The sequence below is a fragment of the Monomorium pharaonis genome, chromosome 4, assembly GCF_013373865.1.
Source record: "Monomorium pharaonis isolate MP-MQ-018 chromosome 4, ASM1337386v2, whole genome shotgun sequence".
NCBI lineage: Eukaryota > Metazoa > Arthropoda > Insecta > Hymenoptera > Formicidae > Monomorium > Monomorium pharaonis.
The window spans coordinates 26,971,698-26,990,726 of record NC_050470.1 but is presented as its reverse complement, the minus strand read 5'-3'; the positions used below and the strand labels follow the sequence as shown (position 1 = coordinate 26,990,726).

Sequence of the window (19,029 nt, the reverse complement as noted above, 5' to 3'; positions counted from 1 at the left end):
TTTAGAAAATTCGGTAATGATATAATAAGGTAAAATCATAATTAATATGATAAAATCATATAATAATATTGAAATATTGTAATTATTTTCAACATGTAGCAAATTTTAAGTTATAAAACCGTGTAAAAAATCTGACGTTCAGATATGTAGAATTTTTCATTATATGCATTGCATATATACGCGAATTAAACAGTATTAATTAGTATTTTTTGTACAATTTTATTTTTTAACGTTTGATTCTCGTATATCTTTCCGACATATAACAAGTCGATGGTGGAAGGGAGTCAGATATCTTCTCGTTTGAAGTTCAGTTGGTTTGTTGAAGAAACTCGGTTGACACTCCGGAAGTAAAACCGGCCAAGTAAACGTCGGTGACCAAACGATCGACGGCAATTTAACTGGCAACTGCCTAGTTCGCGCAAACTTTTGTGAAATTGTACGCGCATAAAAATTACAATTTTCAACTTTAGAGTAGTTAAATAACGTTGTGACGTTGTCAAAACACCGTGAGATATTACGATATCAGTGAGATAAGGTTCCAACATATCTAAAAATAAATTCAATACAATTCAAGCACTGAGAAAAAGGAAAACTAAGATTAACGTAAGTCTTACAAATTTTGCAATATTTTTGCAAATTTAAATATAATGTTTTTATATTCATAAAAATATTAAGAATAGAAAATATTTGTACTATTAAAGATGATTTCCGTGACAACAATGTACTGTGTATCTCATTTTCGAGAAAATTAATTTTAAATACTAAAATTACAATAGTGAAAATCTACATTGTATTGTGTATTTATACGACCAACGGTACATACACACACACACACACACACACACACACACACACACACACATTGTGCGCTACAATATTTAGCAGCAATATTATGATTTATGTATTTAAGATTCTCTGATTATAAAGGATTTGAAAAACAACATAGCTATACATTGACAAGTAAAGTTAACTAATGGGATATGTTTTGCAAACATAAATCTCTTTATTATGTAAAAATAAGTAACATAATCATATAGTAACATAATCAATGGAATAGAAGCTATTTATTTTTTTTTGTGGTTCCTAAAAATATTGTTTAATTAAATATTTATGTAAATATTTTAATTTTTTTAAATTTAATGTCATTCTTACGAATTATACAATGTTTTTTTCATTTCAATTTATCTTGTTTGCTAAGATTACCTTAGTAAATGTCTGTATTGTCTGTATTTGCGCGCGTATGTTATGACAGACATATGGAATATATATGCTGAATAATGTAACGTGATGCATGATAATTAATGATACGATGTTAATAGAATTCTGTTGATGCGCGATATTTTCAGCTGAATAGATGAGACAGTAAGCGCTAGTCTCAAAACAAATAGTAAAATTTGTGACATTATTTTTCTTGAATCATGAAATTCACATGATAAATTATTATAGGAATATGCATATTTACGTTTATATGTGTGCATACAAAATTCGAATTAATTTTGTTTCCACAAATTCTCAATATTTTAATTTTTTTGTTAGAAAACATTTTTTTAATTATTTTAATCTCGCTGTCGACTTACAAACCGTTAATTTTAAATGCATTTATATTCTGTTTTATTTCGTGTTCCCTCGTAGTTGACAATCTATTTATTCACTGTTCATTTGTTTCTCTTATTGTCCGAATAATCACCGAATCACGCTCTTATTTTTATACATCGGCAAGGGTTTCTCTCGAAATTAAAGCAAAACTAACTGCTTAATGCGTTTTTAGAAAGCCAGTCCGTGCATTGTACGTAGCCTAACTTATTGAAAGCATGCAAGATAAAGTTATGAAGTCATCTCGTCTCATTTTTGAATGAGACTTCTAAATTTTTCCTAACTTCTGACGTCACTGGTGATCTAAAGTCTGAGAAAAACGACTATTCCCATATTTCTCGCTGAAATTTTTGTAACATATTTGACCTTTTATTCTTATACCATTTATCACTTTAGAATCACAATAATATTGTTTACCTGTCAAACGCTATTAGCATTTATTGGTTACAAAGAGAGGTAGGAAGAGAATAAAACTTATAAGTTCAATTGTGCGTATGCCATTTCTTGAAAGCTTTTCGAAGTATAGTCATTTCTATGTAAGATGTTTAAGAAAAACTACATTTGTTCTATTTTCTATTTGTTGATATAGAATTAGATAAATGTTTTATACAACAAATGTTTTTACTAATAATATTAACTTTTTATCATAAAATTTTCTTATAGTATATGTAGTCCCATAATAAAAAATATAATGTAAATTATTTTTAATTAATAAATTTCTAGACAAGCTGTCTCCTTTCAGGCAAATAAAAAATTCTTTATCACTTTTAAAAATTAAATTTCTTTATTGATAATGATAACATCAATCTGTAGTAATATCTGGTGGTTAAAAACAGTGTAAAGTGCAGCTTTTGGACTTTGAACGACATTATCTAATCGATTAAAATTTTGACGTCATTGTTGACTTTAGATTGTATTTAGATTCTTTGAATGAATCAGCACGAGTATTTTCGTATGCAATATATTTAGGGTATTTTTATTTGGAACATCATTATTATCTATTTATTTTATTTCTTCCAATTTTGCACTTATATTGTGTTTTATCAATAAAAATAATTATAAAAAAGTTAAAGTATGTCAAAATACAGAAACATACTAGTTACCACTTTAAGTATAAGTTTTTTGTAAAACTTATATATAGGTAAATAATACTCTATTTTTTTATTTACAAGAGTTTTATAATCTTTTAAATATTTGCATAAAAATGTCTTAATAACGCAAATACTTAAGCATTTATAATTAAAAAAACAAAATTTCGGTAATTTTGTTATTCTTCTTTTTTCATTTTATGATATAAAATTACTTCTTAAATTTTTTTCTCTTTTCTACCGAAAACGCTGTGTGTTAAACTAAAAAAATATTTCGGGACATTATATAACCTTTTTATAATTGTTTCCGATGCAAGAAATTACTTTAATATATCTTTATTTTACGGTCTTATTTATAGTCACGTATTAATTATTTATTAACGCTTACAGATTACGAGCTGTGCAATTAATCACCGATAAATTTACAGTGCTACTCTATAAGTATGGCAACACATGCACTTCGTGGTATTCAGAGGCTGAGTCGAGTATTGGATGTAGGAGGAATAAGGACGCTGAATTCCATATTAAGATGTACATCTACTTCATCACAAACTAAAATTGTGACAGGGCCAAATAACGAGAAGATTATTATGCCTTTGGCTGGTGAGGCTTCTTATCCGGAAACATTGATCCACGAGTTCGTTTGGAATGATATCGAGAATTATCCTAATCATATTGCTTTGGTAATTTTCTTGATAATAGATCTACATTTATATATCTAATAAATCTATTTTATATAAAATATAGATAATCTATGCTAAAGCACTTTTAATTAATCGTGTTATCTTCAAACTGATCAATATGAAACATTTAACGAATAAAAAAAGAGTTGTACGTAAATATGTACAAATCAATAAAGTATGATTTTAATGACAAAAAATGTGATCAAATGTAAATAAAAATTAGGCTTATTCGTAAACAGTAAATGTGAAGAATTTAGACATAATGTCAATTTTATGATGTACTTTGCATAGGAATGTGGCGTAAGTGGCAAGAAGTACACCTTCGCGCAAGCCAAGGATGCGACAAGTTACATAGGTAGAAGTTTGCGAAACATGGGTCTCAAACAGGGTGATGTGGTAGCATTAGTAGCACCCAATCTTCCAGATACAGTTTTAGGTTTTCTTGGAAGCTTATCAGGCGGACTTGTTGTGACCACCGTAAATCCGCTGTACACGGCTGGTAAGTCTCTTTATGTTATTTTAAATATTTTATCTTATTTGGAATTTACATTATATAGATATAAAATGGAAAGTGGGCGAATTAAGCGTATTGTTACAATATAAATAGATGTAATAAAAATTTTCAGAGGAAATACAAAGGCAGTTCTTGAAAGTTAATGCAAAAGCAATCATTACTTCTACCGCAATTGCATCCACAGTGCTCGCTGCAACAAGAGCTTGTCTTCCACGTGAAACTCCTTTTATTGTGATTGACGATAAGACTGGTTCCATGCCAGAGGGTTCGATACCTTTCAATGTCAGTATTATATATAATATCAGTATTAAGATAGATATTCATGTGAATAAATCAGCAATATTTAAGTGTTGCAAAAGTAAACGGAAGTAAAAATAAACATAAGCTTGCATAAAATTTTTCAGGATCTCATAACGCGAGGCAAATCATTGGCACCTGTAAAATTAAACAGTACTTGCGACGATCTAGCAGTTTTGCCATTCTCAAGTGGTACTACTGGATTACCAAAGGGTGTTATGCTAACGCATCGTAATTTAGTGTCTAATATAATGATGGCTCAAGTTTCTGTAGATCCTAATCCATTCCGTCCTACTACAAGTAATTATTATTTTATCTTACACGCCATTACACCGGGCTTCTCTTCTGCGCTTTCACTTTTTAAATTATTATATATGTTAGTTACCAAAATCTTTTATTTAAATTAGTTTTCAATTTTCTACAATCTTTCACTATATAATTTTGACATTTTTACTAAATAACTATTTCTAAATTTTTTTCCAGGCACATATCAAGAAGTAATACCTGCAGTATTACCAATTTTTCATATTTATGGGATGAATGGTATGGTATTTCCACGTCTCGCTTTCGGCGGAAAGGTAGTTACTATTCCAAAATTTGAACCGCAAATATTCCTTAACATATTGGAGAAAAGTAAGGTAATTGTTACTTATCATGCATATGTTTGATGATAAATCATGATAAATTTTTTATTTAAAAGTTCTGATTAACTGTTTTAAATATCAAACTAGACTAAATATATCCAAATTAATTAAAATCCACAAATTGCTTTTCTGAGTTTGTATTATCAATCATAAAATTATGATTTTCCTAACGTACGTATAAAAAAGTAAATGGCTGAAAAAAATTAAACTCGCAATATGGCATTTTATAGGCAACTGTGTTGTTTTGTGTACCACCTATAGTGCTATTCCTAACGGCTTCTCCTTTTGTAAAAAAGCATCATTTTGAGCATATGCATACGATGATGAGTGGTGCTGCGCCGCTCGCTCAAACGGATGTCGACAGATTCTACGATAAATACAACATTGACCCAAAAGTTTTTAAATTTCGTCAAGGTGCGTGTTTGCAATATCATGCCATCACGAAATTCTCGATTAGTAAATGAGATGTTTATTGAGTTTTACAGATTTAATTTTTACTGAGTCGCGTTTCAATTTCTGTAAGGAAAATATAAAATTATATAAAAAATAGAAGAAAAAGAATTAAAAATAACATAATATTTATTTGAATATAAACATTTGGATATCGTTATTTGAAGTTCTACATTTTTTCAAGGTTACGGATTGACAGAAAGTTCACCAGTGGCATGTTACGAACAGGGGAAGAAATATTCCAGCATTGGGAAAAATCTTGCAAGTTGCCAAGCACGCCTGGTAGACATAACATCACAACAGGATATCAGCATTCCAGGTCAAACCGGCGAATTGTGGCTCAAGGGGCCTCACATTATGAAAGGATATCTAAATGACGAAGTCGCTACAAAAAATACGTTAACCGAGGATGGATGGTTGAAAACGGGTGACGTCGCATACTTCGATGAAGATTTCGATTTCTACATTACAGATAGATTAAAGGAACTCATCAAAGTCAAAGGATTCCAGGTAACAACTTGTTCTGAGCCTTAATTTTTTTATTTTAATAAGTTATAATTAATTTGATATGTTGTTTTTTTATTTAAATAAGAGATGTATATTATGCAAGAACGTTTATTTCTTGCAATATAATCAATATATGTATGTAATGGATAAATTCTAAATAATCTTCATAAAATAATTTGTATAAATAATCTTTAAAATGCTTTTACGTTTATAAGTAAAAAATCCTTTCTTTAATATTGACAAGCTTAATATAGTAATTAATTATATTATTTTACAATTTAAATGTAATCAATAAAAATTATAAAAACAAAATTATTTATTTCCAGTAGAATTGATTAAAAAAAAAAAAGTATAGATCAGTAAATATTCACCGTCTTTCAGTAATTTTCACTTCAGAATGTACAGTCACTAAAAGATCAGTGTATTTATTTCACTGATTGATAACCAGTAAATGATTATAAGTATATCACTAAAAGTCATTTCCACTGATTTTGTCGAGTTTTCACTGATTGTGATTTAGAGAATAGAATAAAAAATCTTTTTATTTTAAGAAGTTTTAGCTTTGTCATGCTGTCAGACTTTATAATTATTTTTACGAAGCTTAGGAACATGTGATGATGATGGTAAATAATGATTGTAATATATTTAAATATTGCCGCAAAGTTTTGAAGTTTAATTATTTGATACCTTATTTCTCGACTATTTCGAGAGTGTTTATTTCTCTTAATTTAAAACGGTATTTTTGTATGATTGAAGGTGCCGCCGGCGGAACTGGAAGCATTGCTGCGGACGCATCCAGGCGTGGAGGAAGCAGCAGTGATAGGTATTCCTCATGCAAGGTATGGTGAGGTGCCAAAAGCATTCGTAGTGGTGAGCAAGGGTAAGAAACCTACGGAGGACGAGATTAAGAACTTTGTGAAAGGGAAGGTCTCTGATTACAAGCAACTGGAAGGTATTATTCGATTACTTAAACTGTTATAGTATCGCAAGATTTCTAATTGCCTCATGATTAGTTCATTTAATAAGCACATGGATGGATTGTTACGGTCTTTAGAACAATTATCCAAATATTCGAAAGAATATTGCGAATATATGGGGGAAGAATTATTATATAATTTAGTTAAATTAAATCTAAAAATTCAGAGATATAAAAGAGCTGTGCAGTTCTAGAAACTTTAGTAGGAAGATTCAAGAATTATATATATGTTTTTTTCAGGTGGTGTCACTTTCGTTGATAGTATTCCGAAGAATCCGAGCGGAAAAATTTTAAGATCAAAGTTGAAGCAGAATTGCAAATCTTAACCATGAGAGTGATGTTTTTTTAAATAAATAAAACATTTTAAAAATAATATCAATGATATGGAAAAAGTTTGGCACGGCATGGATAAAAGTGAGTGAAATGTAATTTTCTATTGGTACATATCATGTATTTACTTCCTAAAATGGTAAATCTTTACAGATTTATATGTGTGATACAGATATATATGTGTATGTATATATATATATATATATATATATATAATTTTCAGAAATAAATATAAAAAATTTTTATAAATTTTTCATAAAAAGAGGTTTTAGTGAGCATTAAAAATAATTACAAATGTTTCAAACACTTATAACTACAATATGTTATTTTAATAACGTTAAAAAAAACATTTTATGCTTTTGTACGACTTTGTAGATATGTATATATACAAACACATAATATTACATCTAGTAGAATATTTTTTATAAATATTTAATATTTGCTACTATTGAATATATTACCTAACAAAATTAAAATATCATTTATTCTGTCTTTCAAAAATATGCAAACTTTAAGAGAATGTAATTTTGCAAAAAATCAAGGTTATTTATTAAATATTAATTTAAAAAGTTGAAATTTTTGAACTCTAAAATGTTTTATGAAAAATTTTATTATGATTATTTTTGACAAAGTTACAAGTTTTAAAAAATTTGCTTTTTTAAAGAAGAGAATAGGTGATGCATTAATTTTTCTGTCAATTGTGAGAGAGAGAGAGAATGTATATAATATTACTTTCCTATAACTATTGTATTTTAATTTGTACTTAGAATTTACCTTATTTTTTTTAATAAAACAAATTTTTATAAGTTTCTATTTTTGTTGCTTAATCGGTTCCTTGATGTGTCATATAAAAATATCACACAGCATTTAATTATATCAGAACATAACATTGCGTACTTGTTTAAGTACGTAGTATTCTTCGTGCGCCATTTAGCCTTAATATTATACATATATATGTGTATATATAATTTAAATATAGAGGGTGTCCCTGACCATGTAAGTCAATGCTCATAAAGAGGTAGAAAAATCGAGATAAACATAAAAGTCTAATATTGTCTTGGGTTAGGTCCACCAATAATCAAGGTATTAATTTTTCGAATTATGCGAATGAGAGCGCGCCGAGGAAAGAGCTCGATCCGCTCGAGCCATAACACGGAAGAAAAACTCTATCGTGAATGTGCGATAAGCTTTTATTAATTTACTGTTCACAATTACTGTTTACAATTACGATAGAAATTAATTAGATTATTTGCAGATTCCATACGTTAATATCTCAATATTTTTAATTCTAGATATTGTAACACTCTACATTATTTTAATATATGAAAAAAGAAAAAATATTTTAAAAAGTAAAAAACTTTTAATTATGCATATGCAATTTAAATTTAATATTTAAACTTCTAAATTATTTATTTTAACTTTTTAAGAATTATTTATCAATACGTCACAAGTATCAAACTGTCGCATTAATAATGTTAATTACGGTATATCTCACTATTTAATTGTCTGCAGACAGTTGATATTAATTCTAGTAACACAAGCAAAAGAACCAATCAACATCGCGGAAAAAAGACTTCATTACTCTTTTAAGAAATACATAATTTTTTAATGTATTTTTTATATTTTTAAAAATAAATATCTTATGAATTTTCTATGTATTTTCTGCATTAAAAGGGTAGCGCAATTCTTTTCTAAGTAATGCTGACTATCGCATATTCTTATTAGTTGTTTTCCCCTTTTGAATCGTCAATTATTGGCTCAATTGGTCTCGTTCAATGTTTCAAGAAACGTTTTATAGTTTCTATACTTATCAACATTAGAGACTGCATTCCGATACGATTCTGCCAATATTGAAAATCTATATTATGTATATAATATGTTATATTATGTATATAACTATTGACACATTGGTTATTGGTTCAATATTAAAATATGTATATACGCAACAACCTTTCACCAGCAATTATCCGTATAACTGTGAAGAATTGTAGAATGGTACTCCGGAGCGGGTATTCTAGTTGTAATTCTTAACAACAGTATCGTTACATTATTGTTGCTTATTTTTTACAATATATAATATTTGCACAACGAATATAAAGATACTGATACTGCTGTTAAGAGCTACAAAATCCTACAGTCACAGTGCTGCTTGTCGCATACGCTCTATTGTGTAACCTACTTTACACAAGTTTTATTATATGTGATTATACGCGATAATTTTTAATATATTTTGAACTTTGATTTGATGTTACTGACGTTCAGTTCTTAGCACGTAAAAGAGTCTCAGCCGCTACTTTCTGTACAACTTTATTTTTTCTCGTTTGCCCCTTGAACATCTTTCCGGTATGACAAGTCAGTGGTGGGGGAACTCAAACATCATCTCGTCTCAAGTTCAGTCGGTTTGTTGAACTTGTTGAAGAATTCATCTGACAGTCCGCTAGTGAAGCTGATCACGTAAACATCGGTGATCTAATCGATTGACGTAGATTTAATTGCAACTGTTTGTGTGAATTCTTTTGCATATTGTACATGTATTGCGAGTTTTAACGTACGTTGCGTTATATCTTGCCAAAGCACAGTGAGATATCGCTATCAATGAGATAGCGTTCTAATACTCTCTAATACTCTACTTTTAAAAATCAACCTACAACGTTCTACAAAGAGAAAAAGTGAGATTAATACATAGAGTGAAGCATTTAAAGCGTTACACACAAAATTATTGTAGCTATATGTCTTTGATTATTTCGAGGAGCTATTCATCTGAATTCATGCTTTGTATTTATATATGCATGCAAAATTATTAGGATTTATTTAATTTTCTGTTTATGCTATTTATTATTATACAATTATAATTATAATATTATATATCAATCAAGCGCTATTTACATTTATTGGTTACATATACAGAATACAATTAACTTTAATTGCGAGTAATAAATTTTTTTAAAGCTTTTACAAGTTTAATACACAAGCATATTTAAAAAAATAAGCATATTTTAATCCCTTTTTTTTAAATTAAATAAACGTTTCATGCAGTAAATATTTTTATAAATGTATAAAATTGATTTTTTTAACTCTGCGCAATTAAATATATCCATTTAAATAATTTAATACAATACATTATTTATAAGTATATTTTTAATAAGAACATTGTTTTATATAATATTACATATTTAATAGTAAAAATAATATGACCTAAATATCACATCAAGAATTTTGCATGTATATATGTATATAAATCATGTAAAATAAGAAATTAAACTATAAATTAGTATAAATAAAAAAGTAACAAAAATTTAATTGTTTATGAACGATTTGTATATTATTTAATCAATTATTATTTTTGATTTTAATTATTTTTTAAATTTTATGATGCGTTAGGATTTATATTTAATGTGTTTATGTCAATTTAACTAAGAGTGTCTTAATGGAAAAATAATATACGACCTCGTGCAGGCTATGAAAAATTATTGATAAATTATTTCAATCTAATATTGTTATTAGTTCCACTAGTTCTTCTTGCAACTCATTAGCGTTTATAAAAGTGACCCTGACTTAATTCCTGTATTACTTTAACACTTGATACGATTTTAATTTTTAGTAGTTAAAAACTGATATAATTAATGACGAGAAGAGAGAGATAACGATAAAGTCACACAGTATTTAAATAGCAGCTATTATAACATATACAGTGGAAACAGTTACACGCAAATAATAATTTAATCAAATAATCTATGATATTTTATATAAATTTATTTACTTTATGAAATGTATTGGATATATGCAAAATACTTATAAATGATTAAAATTAAATATTTAAATTTTATATATTAAACAATTAAAAATGATATATGATTTCCTATCTGCGAGTTAGAGATATTTTACAAATATACATATTTTTTGTAGATAATTATTAATCTTATTGACTTATATTTTTTCATTATTCTATAACAACTTAGAAAATAATGAGTTGTAAATGACTGATAGTATCAGTACGTTTGCATATTTTCTTATATAACCACATGTTTATCTAACATTTTTTAATAACTTTATTTTCTAAGAAACTATAAAAGAAAAAATTGTATTAAAGTGTTCTATAAGATTTGAATATACCATTTTTAGAAGCTTTTCTACTTAAAAAAATATTCGGCAACAAGTGAAAATTCACGGAGCGAGAAAATAAGACAAAAATCAAAAATAATGGATTGCCATTAAGGATTTGTTTTTTAATTATACATGTTTAAATATTTATCTAAAAAAATGTCTGAAAACGGCATGTAAATTTTTAAATATTTATAATTAAAAAACAAAAACAATTGTAATTCTTTAACCTTTGATTTATTTTATTATCCAAAATTACTTGTTAAATTTTCTTTTACTTGTTGCCAAAGATCTTGTATATTAAAACTGAAAGATTTATTCGGTATTAGATAACACCTCGGATAATCAAGCGTGATATAGCAATTCTGCTCAAACAAACGCATTACATGTGTTGTTATATATTTGCTGACATCAAAATAAAACACATGACAAATTATAAAATGACTACTTATACGTGCAATCAGTTCAGGACATTTAAAAAAAAGGTTAACAATATTAGTGTATTATATTGTTTACGGTATAACAGCAACATGACAGCAACGAATAATTGATAACAAATTAATGCTAACACGTTGCTATTAATTTGTCATTGTTAAAAATAGAATTTATATAAGTTCAACCTAATAAACATAATGCTGTCTCATCTTGTTCCAAGTTAGTAAAGTAATTACTGCAATGATTGTTGACAACGTAATTGCAACAGCAAGACATTTGGTCATTTGGTATTTTTATATTTATTTCTAATACACAAAATCTATTTTTATTTTACTATTCCATTTGCAATCTTGTACTAATTACCTATTATCCTTGCAGATTACGATCCACATAATAAACTACATCGATAAATAAGTAGTGTTTTTGTACAAACATGGCAACACACGCACTTCGTGGTATTCAAAAACTAAGTCGAGTATTGGATGTAGGAGTAACGCTGAACTTTACATTAAGAAATGCATCGACTTTATCGCAAAATAAAATTGTAACAGGGCTAAATAAAGAGAAGATTATTATGCCTTCGGCTGGTGAAGCTACTTATCCGGAAACTTTGATCCACGAGTTTGTTTGGAACGATAGCGAGAATTATCCTAATCATATTGCTCTGGTAATTTTTTTTTAACCTAAATAGATTTATATTTTACACATAGAGATAACCTATTTATACATATATAAAGAGATTTGTAAGTAATCGCGTCATCTACTTAAAATAAATTAATATGAATTGTTTAGCTTTTAACGCGAAGAAAATTATACCTTCTAAAACGAATTTAGTAAAATTTTATTGTATGTATGTATTTTTTAAAATAATAATTTAAAATAATACATTGATTCTGATCAGTAAAAAGTAATTGCTATTACTGAGAGATAGTGAATAGCTACTACTGATTACAAATAAAAATAAAGTATTGTAAATCAGTAAATAATGGACTGATATCGATTTAGAAAATACGTGTATTTCATGAAAAATTGATAAAGAATATTTTCAAAGATAACAGCCAAATGTAAACATAACTATCAATTAGGCCTTGTAATATAAATTTTACAACTTTGTATTTTGTACAGGAATGTGGCGTAAGCAGCAAGAAGTACACGTTCGCTCAAGCCAAAGATGCGACAAGTTATATCGGTAGAAGTTTGCGGAACATAGGTCTCAAAAAGGGTGATGTGATAGCTCTAGTGGCACCCAATTTTCCAGACACAGTTTTAAGTCTTCTCGGGAGTTTGTCAGGGGGACTTGTTATCACCACCGTAAATCCACTGTACACAGTTGGTAAGTCGCTTTATGTTATTTCACACATTTTGTGTTATTAGAGATTTATATAAAATATGCATGTGAAATATTTAAGTAAGAAAATAAATATTTAACTAATGAAATAAAGAGAAATAGAATAGAAAAATGAGCAAATTAAGAGTATTGTTACAATACAGGTAGACGTGATGAAAATTTTCAGAGGAAATGCAGAGGCAATTCTTGAAAGTTAATACAAAAGCAGTCATTACTTCAACCGCAATTGCATCCACAGTGCTCGCTGCAATGAGGGCATGTCTTCCACGTGAAACTCCTCTTATTGTGATTGACGATAAGACTGGTCCCCTGCCAGAGAATTCAATACCTTTTGATGTAGGTATCAAGATAAATGAATAAATTAGCAATATTTAAGTTTACAAAAGTAAACAGATAAGTAAAAATAAACTTAAGTATGCACACAATTTTTCAGGATCTTATAACGCGAGGCAAATCATTGCCTCCTGTAAAGTTAGACAGTACTTGCGACGATGTAGCAGTTTTGCCATTTTCAAGCGGTACTACTGGACTACCAAAGGGTGTTATGTTGACGCATCGTAATCTGGTGTCTAATATAATGATGGTTCAGTCTTCTATGAATCCTAGTCTATTCCAGCCTACTACAAGTACTATTTTCTATTTTATTTAATATATAATTATTTTAGTTTTTTTTGTTTGCGCTTTCCAAATTTTACGAGTTTCACGAGTTTTAATGTAATATATGTTATCGAATTTTTATTTATAATTGTTCTTTATTTTCTGTAAATACTCAATATATAATTTTTCATTATTTATAATGTGTAAAAATTTTTCTTTTTCAGGCACATATCAAGAAGTTTTTCCTGTAATATTACCTCTTTTTCATATTTATGGTATGAATGGTGTGGTATTTCCACGTCTCGCTTTCGGCGGGAAGATAGTTACCATTCCAAAATTTGTACCGGAGATGTTCGTCAATGTGTTAGAAAAGATCAAGGTAGTTTATTGCTTGTTATATATGAATTTTCTATTTACATTTTTCGATAAATTTTTCGATTAAAATTTTTGATTTACTAAGATACAACATGTTAAGCTAAGTTGAAATGTATTTAAATCAATTTTAATTTTTTGTAATTTTATGTTTTTATATTATTGATTATAAAAAATTCCGTCTTGTATATGTGTAAAGAAAATTACTTAAAATTTAGAGCACTAAACTTGTGATGTGGAACTTTGCAGGCGACTGCGCTGTTTTGTGTGCCACCCATAGTACTATTTCTGACGACTTCCCCTCTTGTAAAAAAGCATCATTTTGAGCATATGCATATGATGATGAGTGGTGCTGCGCCGCTCGCTCAAACGGATGTCGACAGATTCTACGATAAATACAACATTGACCCAAAAGTTTTTCAGTTTCGTCAAGGTGAGTGTTCGTAGTGAGTACAAAATTGTACCATTGGTACAAAATTTTCGATTCGCGAACGGATGAGATGGTCACCGAGTTTAGCGGATCAAATTTCCGATATCGCATCTTGACATGTGTGAGTTTAAAAATCGGATATTTATTTTTTTCCGGTGGGAGAAAAATGTCGAAGAAAAGAACAAATTTTGAATTTGTGAGCTTTGCGAGTCTGAACGAATGGCATTTGAGTTGTATAAGGTCCAAGCACTAAATAAGATTCATTTTTAAGTTTAACATTTAAATTGATTTAAAACATTATTTGAACGCTTAATCCTTTGTGGTCACACTTTTGAAAAGTTTCGTGCTGGTCACATGGGGATATATGGGACTCTAGCTCACGTTTTTATTATACTTGCTATTACTGAATAAACTTTAAATATTGATCTAGAACATTAATTGTCTAGTAGCAAATGTAAAAAATTAATTTTAATATCAAAAAATTACATATATATTAATAAAAATATTATGTAATTTATTATGTTTTAGATTTTACATTATCATAATTTTTTCATTTTTCTAATTTGTATAAATATAAAATAAATTTAAGTTTTCCAAAAATTTAATACTTGTTGCATTATTATATATATTTCGCTGGAATGTCAGGTATTTCATGCTTCTAAATTTCTTTATTTTATCGATCCAGAACCGGTTTTAAGCGTAGGTCCTGTATATCTGATCCGTACAACTTATGTGTGCAAGACAAAGAGAAGGTCCGAATTAGATTATACGACTCCAAAAAAATGATTACATACAGAACATACTAAATATATAATATCCCAAATAGACGTATTTCTGCATATTGTCTGCATAGTAACGAAATTTAAAGATTGAAAATGCATGATGGCATTATGCATTGTTTTCTCAAAGATGTTTTCTCATATGACATAAATGTTGTCAGCGAAAGAAAAAAGTTTTTTGATGCTATAAAAATTACGCCAATATGTTAGCCAACATGGCTTATTTTGCCAAAGGTAGAAAGGCAATTAATTAATTATTATTAAGGCAATGATTCAAATAGATGCTGCAATTTTATGCTGTTATAATGACATCACAATTTATAAACAAATGTTGCATATTGTGTTTAGCATGTCATGTCTATTTGGAATAACATAAAAAATAATTAAAAAAAATTAACCTTAAAAAGTTAATTTCTACAAGAGAAATATAAAAAAGAAAAAGAAAATTGATTACAACAAAACATTTATTTACATATCAAGTTGATCATTTAAAATTGTACGTATTTTAAAGGTTACGGATTGACAGAATGTTCGGCAGTATCATTTTTCGAACTTGGTCAGAAATACTCTAGCATCGGAAAAAATATTGCAAGTAGTCAAGTACGCCTGGTGGATATAACGTCACAACAGGATATTAGCACTCCAGGTCAAAGCGGCGAATTGTGGCTTAAGGGACCTCACATTATGAAAGGATATTTAAATGACGAAGTCGCTACAAAAAATACGTTAACCGAGGATGGATGGTTGAAAACGGGTGACGTCGCATACTTCGATGAAGATTTCGATTTCTTTATTACAGATAGATTAAAGGAACTCATCAAAGTCAAAGGATTCCAGGTAACAATGTATTTGAAAAGAAGAAAACAGCTAGACTTTCACTTTTTATTTTAATGAGTTGGTATAATTAATTTGATATACTTAGTTTATTTAAATAAGAGCGATTTCTTGCAACATGATCAATATATGAGATAAATTCCAAATAATCTCTATAAAATAATTTGTATAAATAATCTTTAGAAAATATTGTGGCTCCATTTATGAGTAAAAAATTCTATTCCTAATTTTGTACAAACTTGATATAATAATTAATTATAAATTATTTTACAATTGAAATATTTATATATATGTTAAAAATTGTAAAATAAATTAAATAACTTCATATGATTGCATGCAATAACTAACAAAATTAATCATTTCTTGTAGAATTGATAAAGTAATCTTTAAATATTTATAAAATATTTTTTTTTTTTTCTTTAGTTTTTGACGAGAAATTTTTTCACTTAAAAAAATTTTAACTTTGTCATACTGTCAAACTTCGTAATTATTCAGATAGCTTGTGAAGAAATATGTGAATAATAATGATTGTAATATACCTAAAATATCACCACAAAGTTTTAAAGTTCAATAAATTGACGTCTTATTTCTCGGCGTTTAAAGAGTTCATTCCACTTATTTTAAAACGGTATTTTTGTATGATTGAAGGTGCCGCCGGCGGAACTAGAAGCGTTGCTGCGGACGCATCCAGACGTGGAGGAAGCAGCCGTAGTAGGTATTCCGCACGCGAAATATGGTGAGGTGCCAAAAGCATTCGTAGTGGTGAGCAAGGGTAAGAAACCTACGGAGGACGACATTAAGAATTTTGTGAAAGGGAAGGTCTCGGAATTTAAGCAACTCGAAGGTATCACTCAATTACTTCTACTGTTACAACATCGCGAAATTTTTAATTGAGATTTTTAATCTCATGATCAGTTTAATTAGCATATCGATGGATCGTAGAATGTTCCAATCGTAGAATAATTACTTAAATTAGAATTGTTTTTAAATTAGAATAGTTATCTAACCCACATAGCAAAATATATCACAGGGGTCTTGAAATATATCTATATGTCAGAATATCTGCGACATAGTACTGTCAAAATATCTTAAGAATATTTTTGAAATATTTCCAAGATACTAAAAAGTTATGATAATTTTATGTCAAATGTGATATTGTAAATACTCTTATGTTTCATCTTATCTTTAATTATTACATTTAAGATAGCCTGAAGTTTATCTTAAGCTTGAAGTTTACATTGTATAAATTATCTTATCGGTTACGAAATATATTTCAAAATAAACATGAAGCAAATTTGAATAAAAAGTTTAACTGTAATTACCGATCATTTTATATGCAATGTTTCTTTTATAGATAATACATGATATCAAGTAATTATGTCCTGCAAAATTCTGACAATAAGACATCTTAAAATCAATTTAAAATTGTAAGCACAAAGATCTGATTATATTTCAGATATTTTGCTATGTGGAAAATATTCAAACAACTGTTGTGAATACCTGGAGAAAGAATTGTTATATAATTTATTGTTGTCATGCTATTTGCTATACAATTCAGTTAAATTAAATTTACGAATTTAGAAATAGAGAAGAACTGTGTAGCTGAAACTTTTATTAGAGAAATTTATGAATTATACGTTCTTCTTTTTTTTATAGGTGGAGTCACTTTCATTGACGCTATTCCGAAGAATTTGAGCGGCAAAATTCTCAAATTAAAGTTAAAACAAGATTACAAGTCTTAGTCATTAATGTATGTGACATGTTTTAAGAAAAAATAAGAAAATTTAAAAAATAAGATTAATGATATTAAAAGTTTTATAAATCATGTATAAACGCGGAATTTATTTGTCTATCGGTATGGCATTATATATACGTTTAGAGTGCTTTGCTTAATGAAATCTCAGTAAATCCTTTACATAAATATTATATATATATGTATATATATATATATTATGTGTATATATGTTATAAATTATTTACTTATATTCCAGCAAGAACAGAATATAAAAGCTACTATAATTTTAAGAGATCAATATTGAGTAAAATTTTTCTGTCAAAAAGATTTTTATCTAGTTATAAACATAACTAGAAATGTTTTAAATGCTTTTAATTATATTTATGCTTATAATTACAGTCTTATTTCATTGACGTTTGAATAAATACTTTTTCTTTGGTTGGTTTATATATATGTGTGTGAACATAATATTATATAGTCTAATGTGATAGAATTATATTTCTATAAATTTGTAACTTGTTGCTATTATATTTATGTATACATATATTGTGTACATATATTATATCAATTTTTTGATAAATGTTATACTTTGGTATGTGCTCACAATTTATTTAATGTATTTTTAATAAAGTATGAATTTTATTAATTTATATTTCTTTTAAATCTTCGATATATTTCTAAATATTACACGGCGTGTATAGATAGCAGCATATTATTACTAAATTGCATCACAATATATTGCTATCAGAACTGCAGTGAGTCTTTGTTGGTAAATTGATGTCATCATCGGCAATTTTGAGAAGCAACTTGCCAGCAACTCGTCGACAACTTTGAAATCGTCGTTATCAAAATACAATTTGTGCTGTTGTTGTTATATTGTAATAATTATAGGGGACTGTACTATACTGCCATATTGCCAAGAACTTTGATGCTGTTATCTTACTATTAAACTGACAATATATGTATACATTGTTGCTTGTTGTTTCCATTCAAAACGTTGAAAACAAACACATGGTAACTAGCATCATAAGCAATAACAAATTTGTGCAATTTTGCTGAGATATGCTTTGTTATTTGAATAACAATGTCGTAATATATAAACTTAGTTAGTGAAATAGATCAGTTTGTGTGCATGGAAATTTATAGTTACTATTAATAGTTACTTAATATGTTATAACAAATTTGTAATTACAAAAAAACATTATTCTCTTTATTTCCGCACTTTCTCAATCGTTCTAAGATTACAAAAAGATATTAAACTCTTGTCAAGAAATAAGCAAAAGAGAACTGTATTCCCAGGATATACGAAAGAAAAG

The 19,029-nt window shown here is 27.9% G+C and overlaps 2 protein-coding genes across 5 annotated transcripts; both read left to right on the top strand.

The window, feature by feature from the left end:
- The first annotated feature begins 336 nt into the window (after nucleotides 1–336).
- Nucleotides 337–7,125, top strand: LOC105838028 (4-coumarate--CoA ligase 1). Of its 2 annotated transcripts, none has more exons than XM_012683287.3 (10): nucleotides 337–603; nucleotides 3,110–3,364; nucleotides 3,656–3,863; nucleotides 3,991–4,160; nucleotides 4,283–4,475; nucleotides 4,659–4,813; nucleotides 5,050–5,233; nucleotides 5,454–5,779; nucleotides 6,533–6,728; nucleotides 6,993–7,125. In XM_012683287.3, the coding sequence occupies exons 2-10, from the start codon at nucleotides 3,125–3,127 to the stop codon at nucleotides 7,076–7,078; spliced, it is 1,758 nt and encodes a 585-aa protein (XP_012538741.2). In that variant the 5' UTR covers nucleotides 337–603; nucleotides 3,110–3,124; the 3' UTR covers nucleotides 7,079–7,125. The 2 variants fall into 2 exon arrangements, with proteins under 2 accessions (XP_012538741.2, XP_012538740.2); XM_012683286.3 differs by having other exon boundaries at nucleotides 3,072–3,364.
- LOC105838027 (probable 4-coumarate--CoA ligase 3) lies at nucleotides 7,080–18,160 on the top strand. 3 transcript variants are annotated; one of them, XM_036286298.1, is made up of 11 exons: nucleotides 9,483–9,751; nucleotides 11,513–11,905; nucleotides 11,997–12,285; nucleotides 12,744–12,951; nucleotides 13,133–13,302; nucleotides 13,400–13,592; nucleotides 13,788–13,942; nucleotides 14,185–14,368; nucleotides 15,656–15,981; nucleotides 16,627–16,822; nucleotides 17,635–18,160. In XM_036286298.1, exons 3-11 carry the CDS (start codon nucleotides 12,052–12,054, stop codon nucleotides 17,718–17,720), a joined length of 1,752 nt encoding a protein of 583 aa, XP_036142191.1. In that variant the 5' UTR covers nucleotides 9,483–9,751; nucleotides 11,513–11,905; nucleotides 11,997–12,051; the 3' UTR covers nucleotides 17,721–18,160. The 3 variants fall into 3 exon arrangements, with proteins under 3 accessions (XP_036142192.1, XP_036142191.1, XP_036142190.1); XM_036286299.1 differs by lacking the exons at nucleotides 9,483–9,751; nucleotides 11,513–11,905 and adding an exon at nucleotides 7,080–7,166; XM_036286297.1 differs by lacking the exon at nucleotides 11,513–11,905.
- The last annotated feature ends 869 nt before the right edge of the window (nucleotides 18,161–19,029 follow it).

What these genes read in the sequence shown, in the direction of transcription:
- LOC105838027 (XM_036286299.1), top strand. Translation starts at nt 12,052, where the DNA reads ATGGCAACACACGCACTTCGTGGTATTCAAAAACTAAGTCGAGTATTG. An exon ending in ATCCTAATCATATTGCTCTG is followed by an intron (nt 12,286 to 12,743) that starts GTAATTTTTTTT and finishes TATTTTGTACAG; the next exon opens with GAATGTGGCGTAAGCAGCAA. An exon ending in AAATCCACTGTACACAGTTG is followed by an intron (nt 12,952 to 13,132) that starts GTAAGTCGCTTT and finishes GAAAATTTTCAG; the next exon opens with AGGAAATGCAGAGGCAATTC.
- LOC105838028 (XM_012683287.3), top strand. Translation starts at nt 3,125, where the DNA reads ATGGCAACACATGCACTTCGTGGTATTCAGAGGCTGAGTCGAGTATTG. An exon ending in ATCCTAATCATATTGCTTTG is followed by an intron (nt 3,365 to 3,655) that starts GTAATTTTCTTG and finishes TACTTTGCATAG; the next exon opens with GAATGTGGCGTAAGTGGCAA. An exon ending in AGTTTTTAAATTTCGTCAAG is followed by an intron (nt 5,234 to 5,453) that starts GTGCGTGTTTGC and finishes CATTTTTTCAAG; the next exon opens with GTTACGGATTGACAGAAAGT.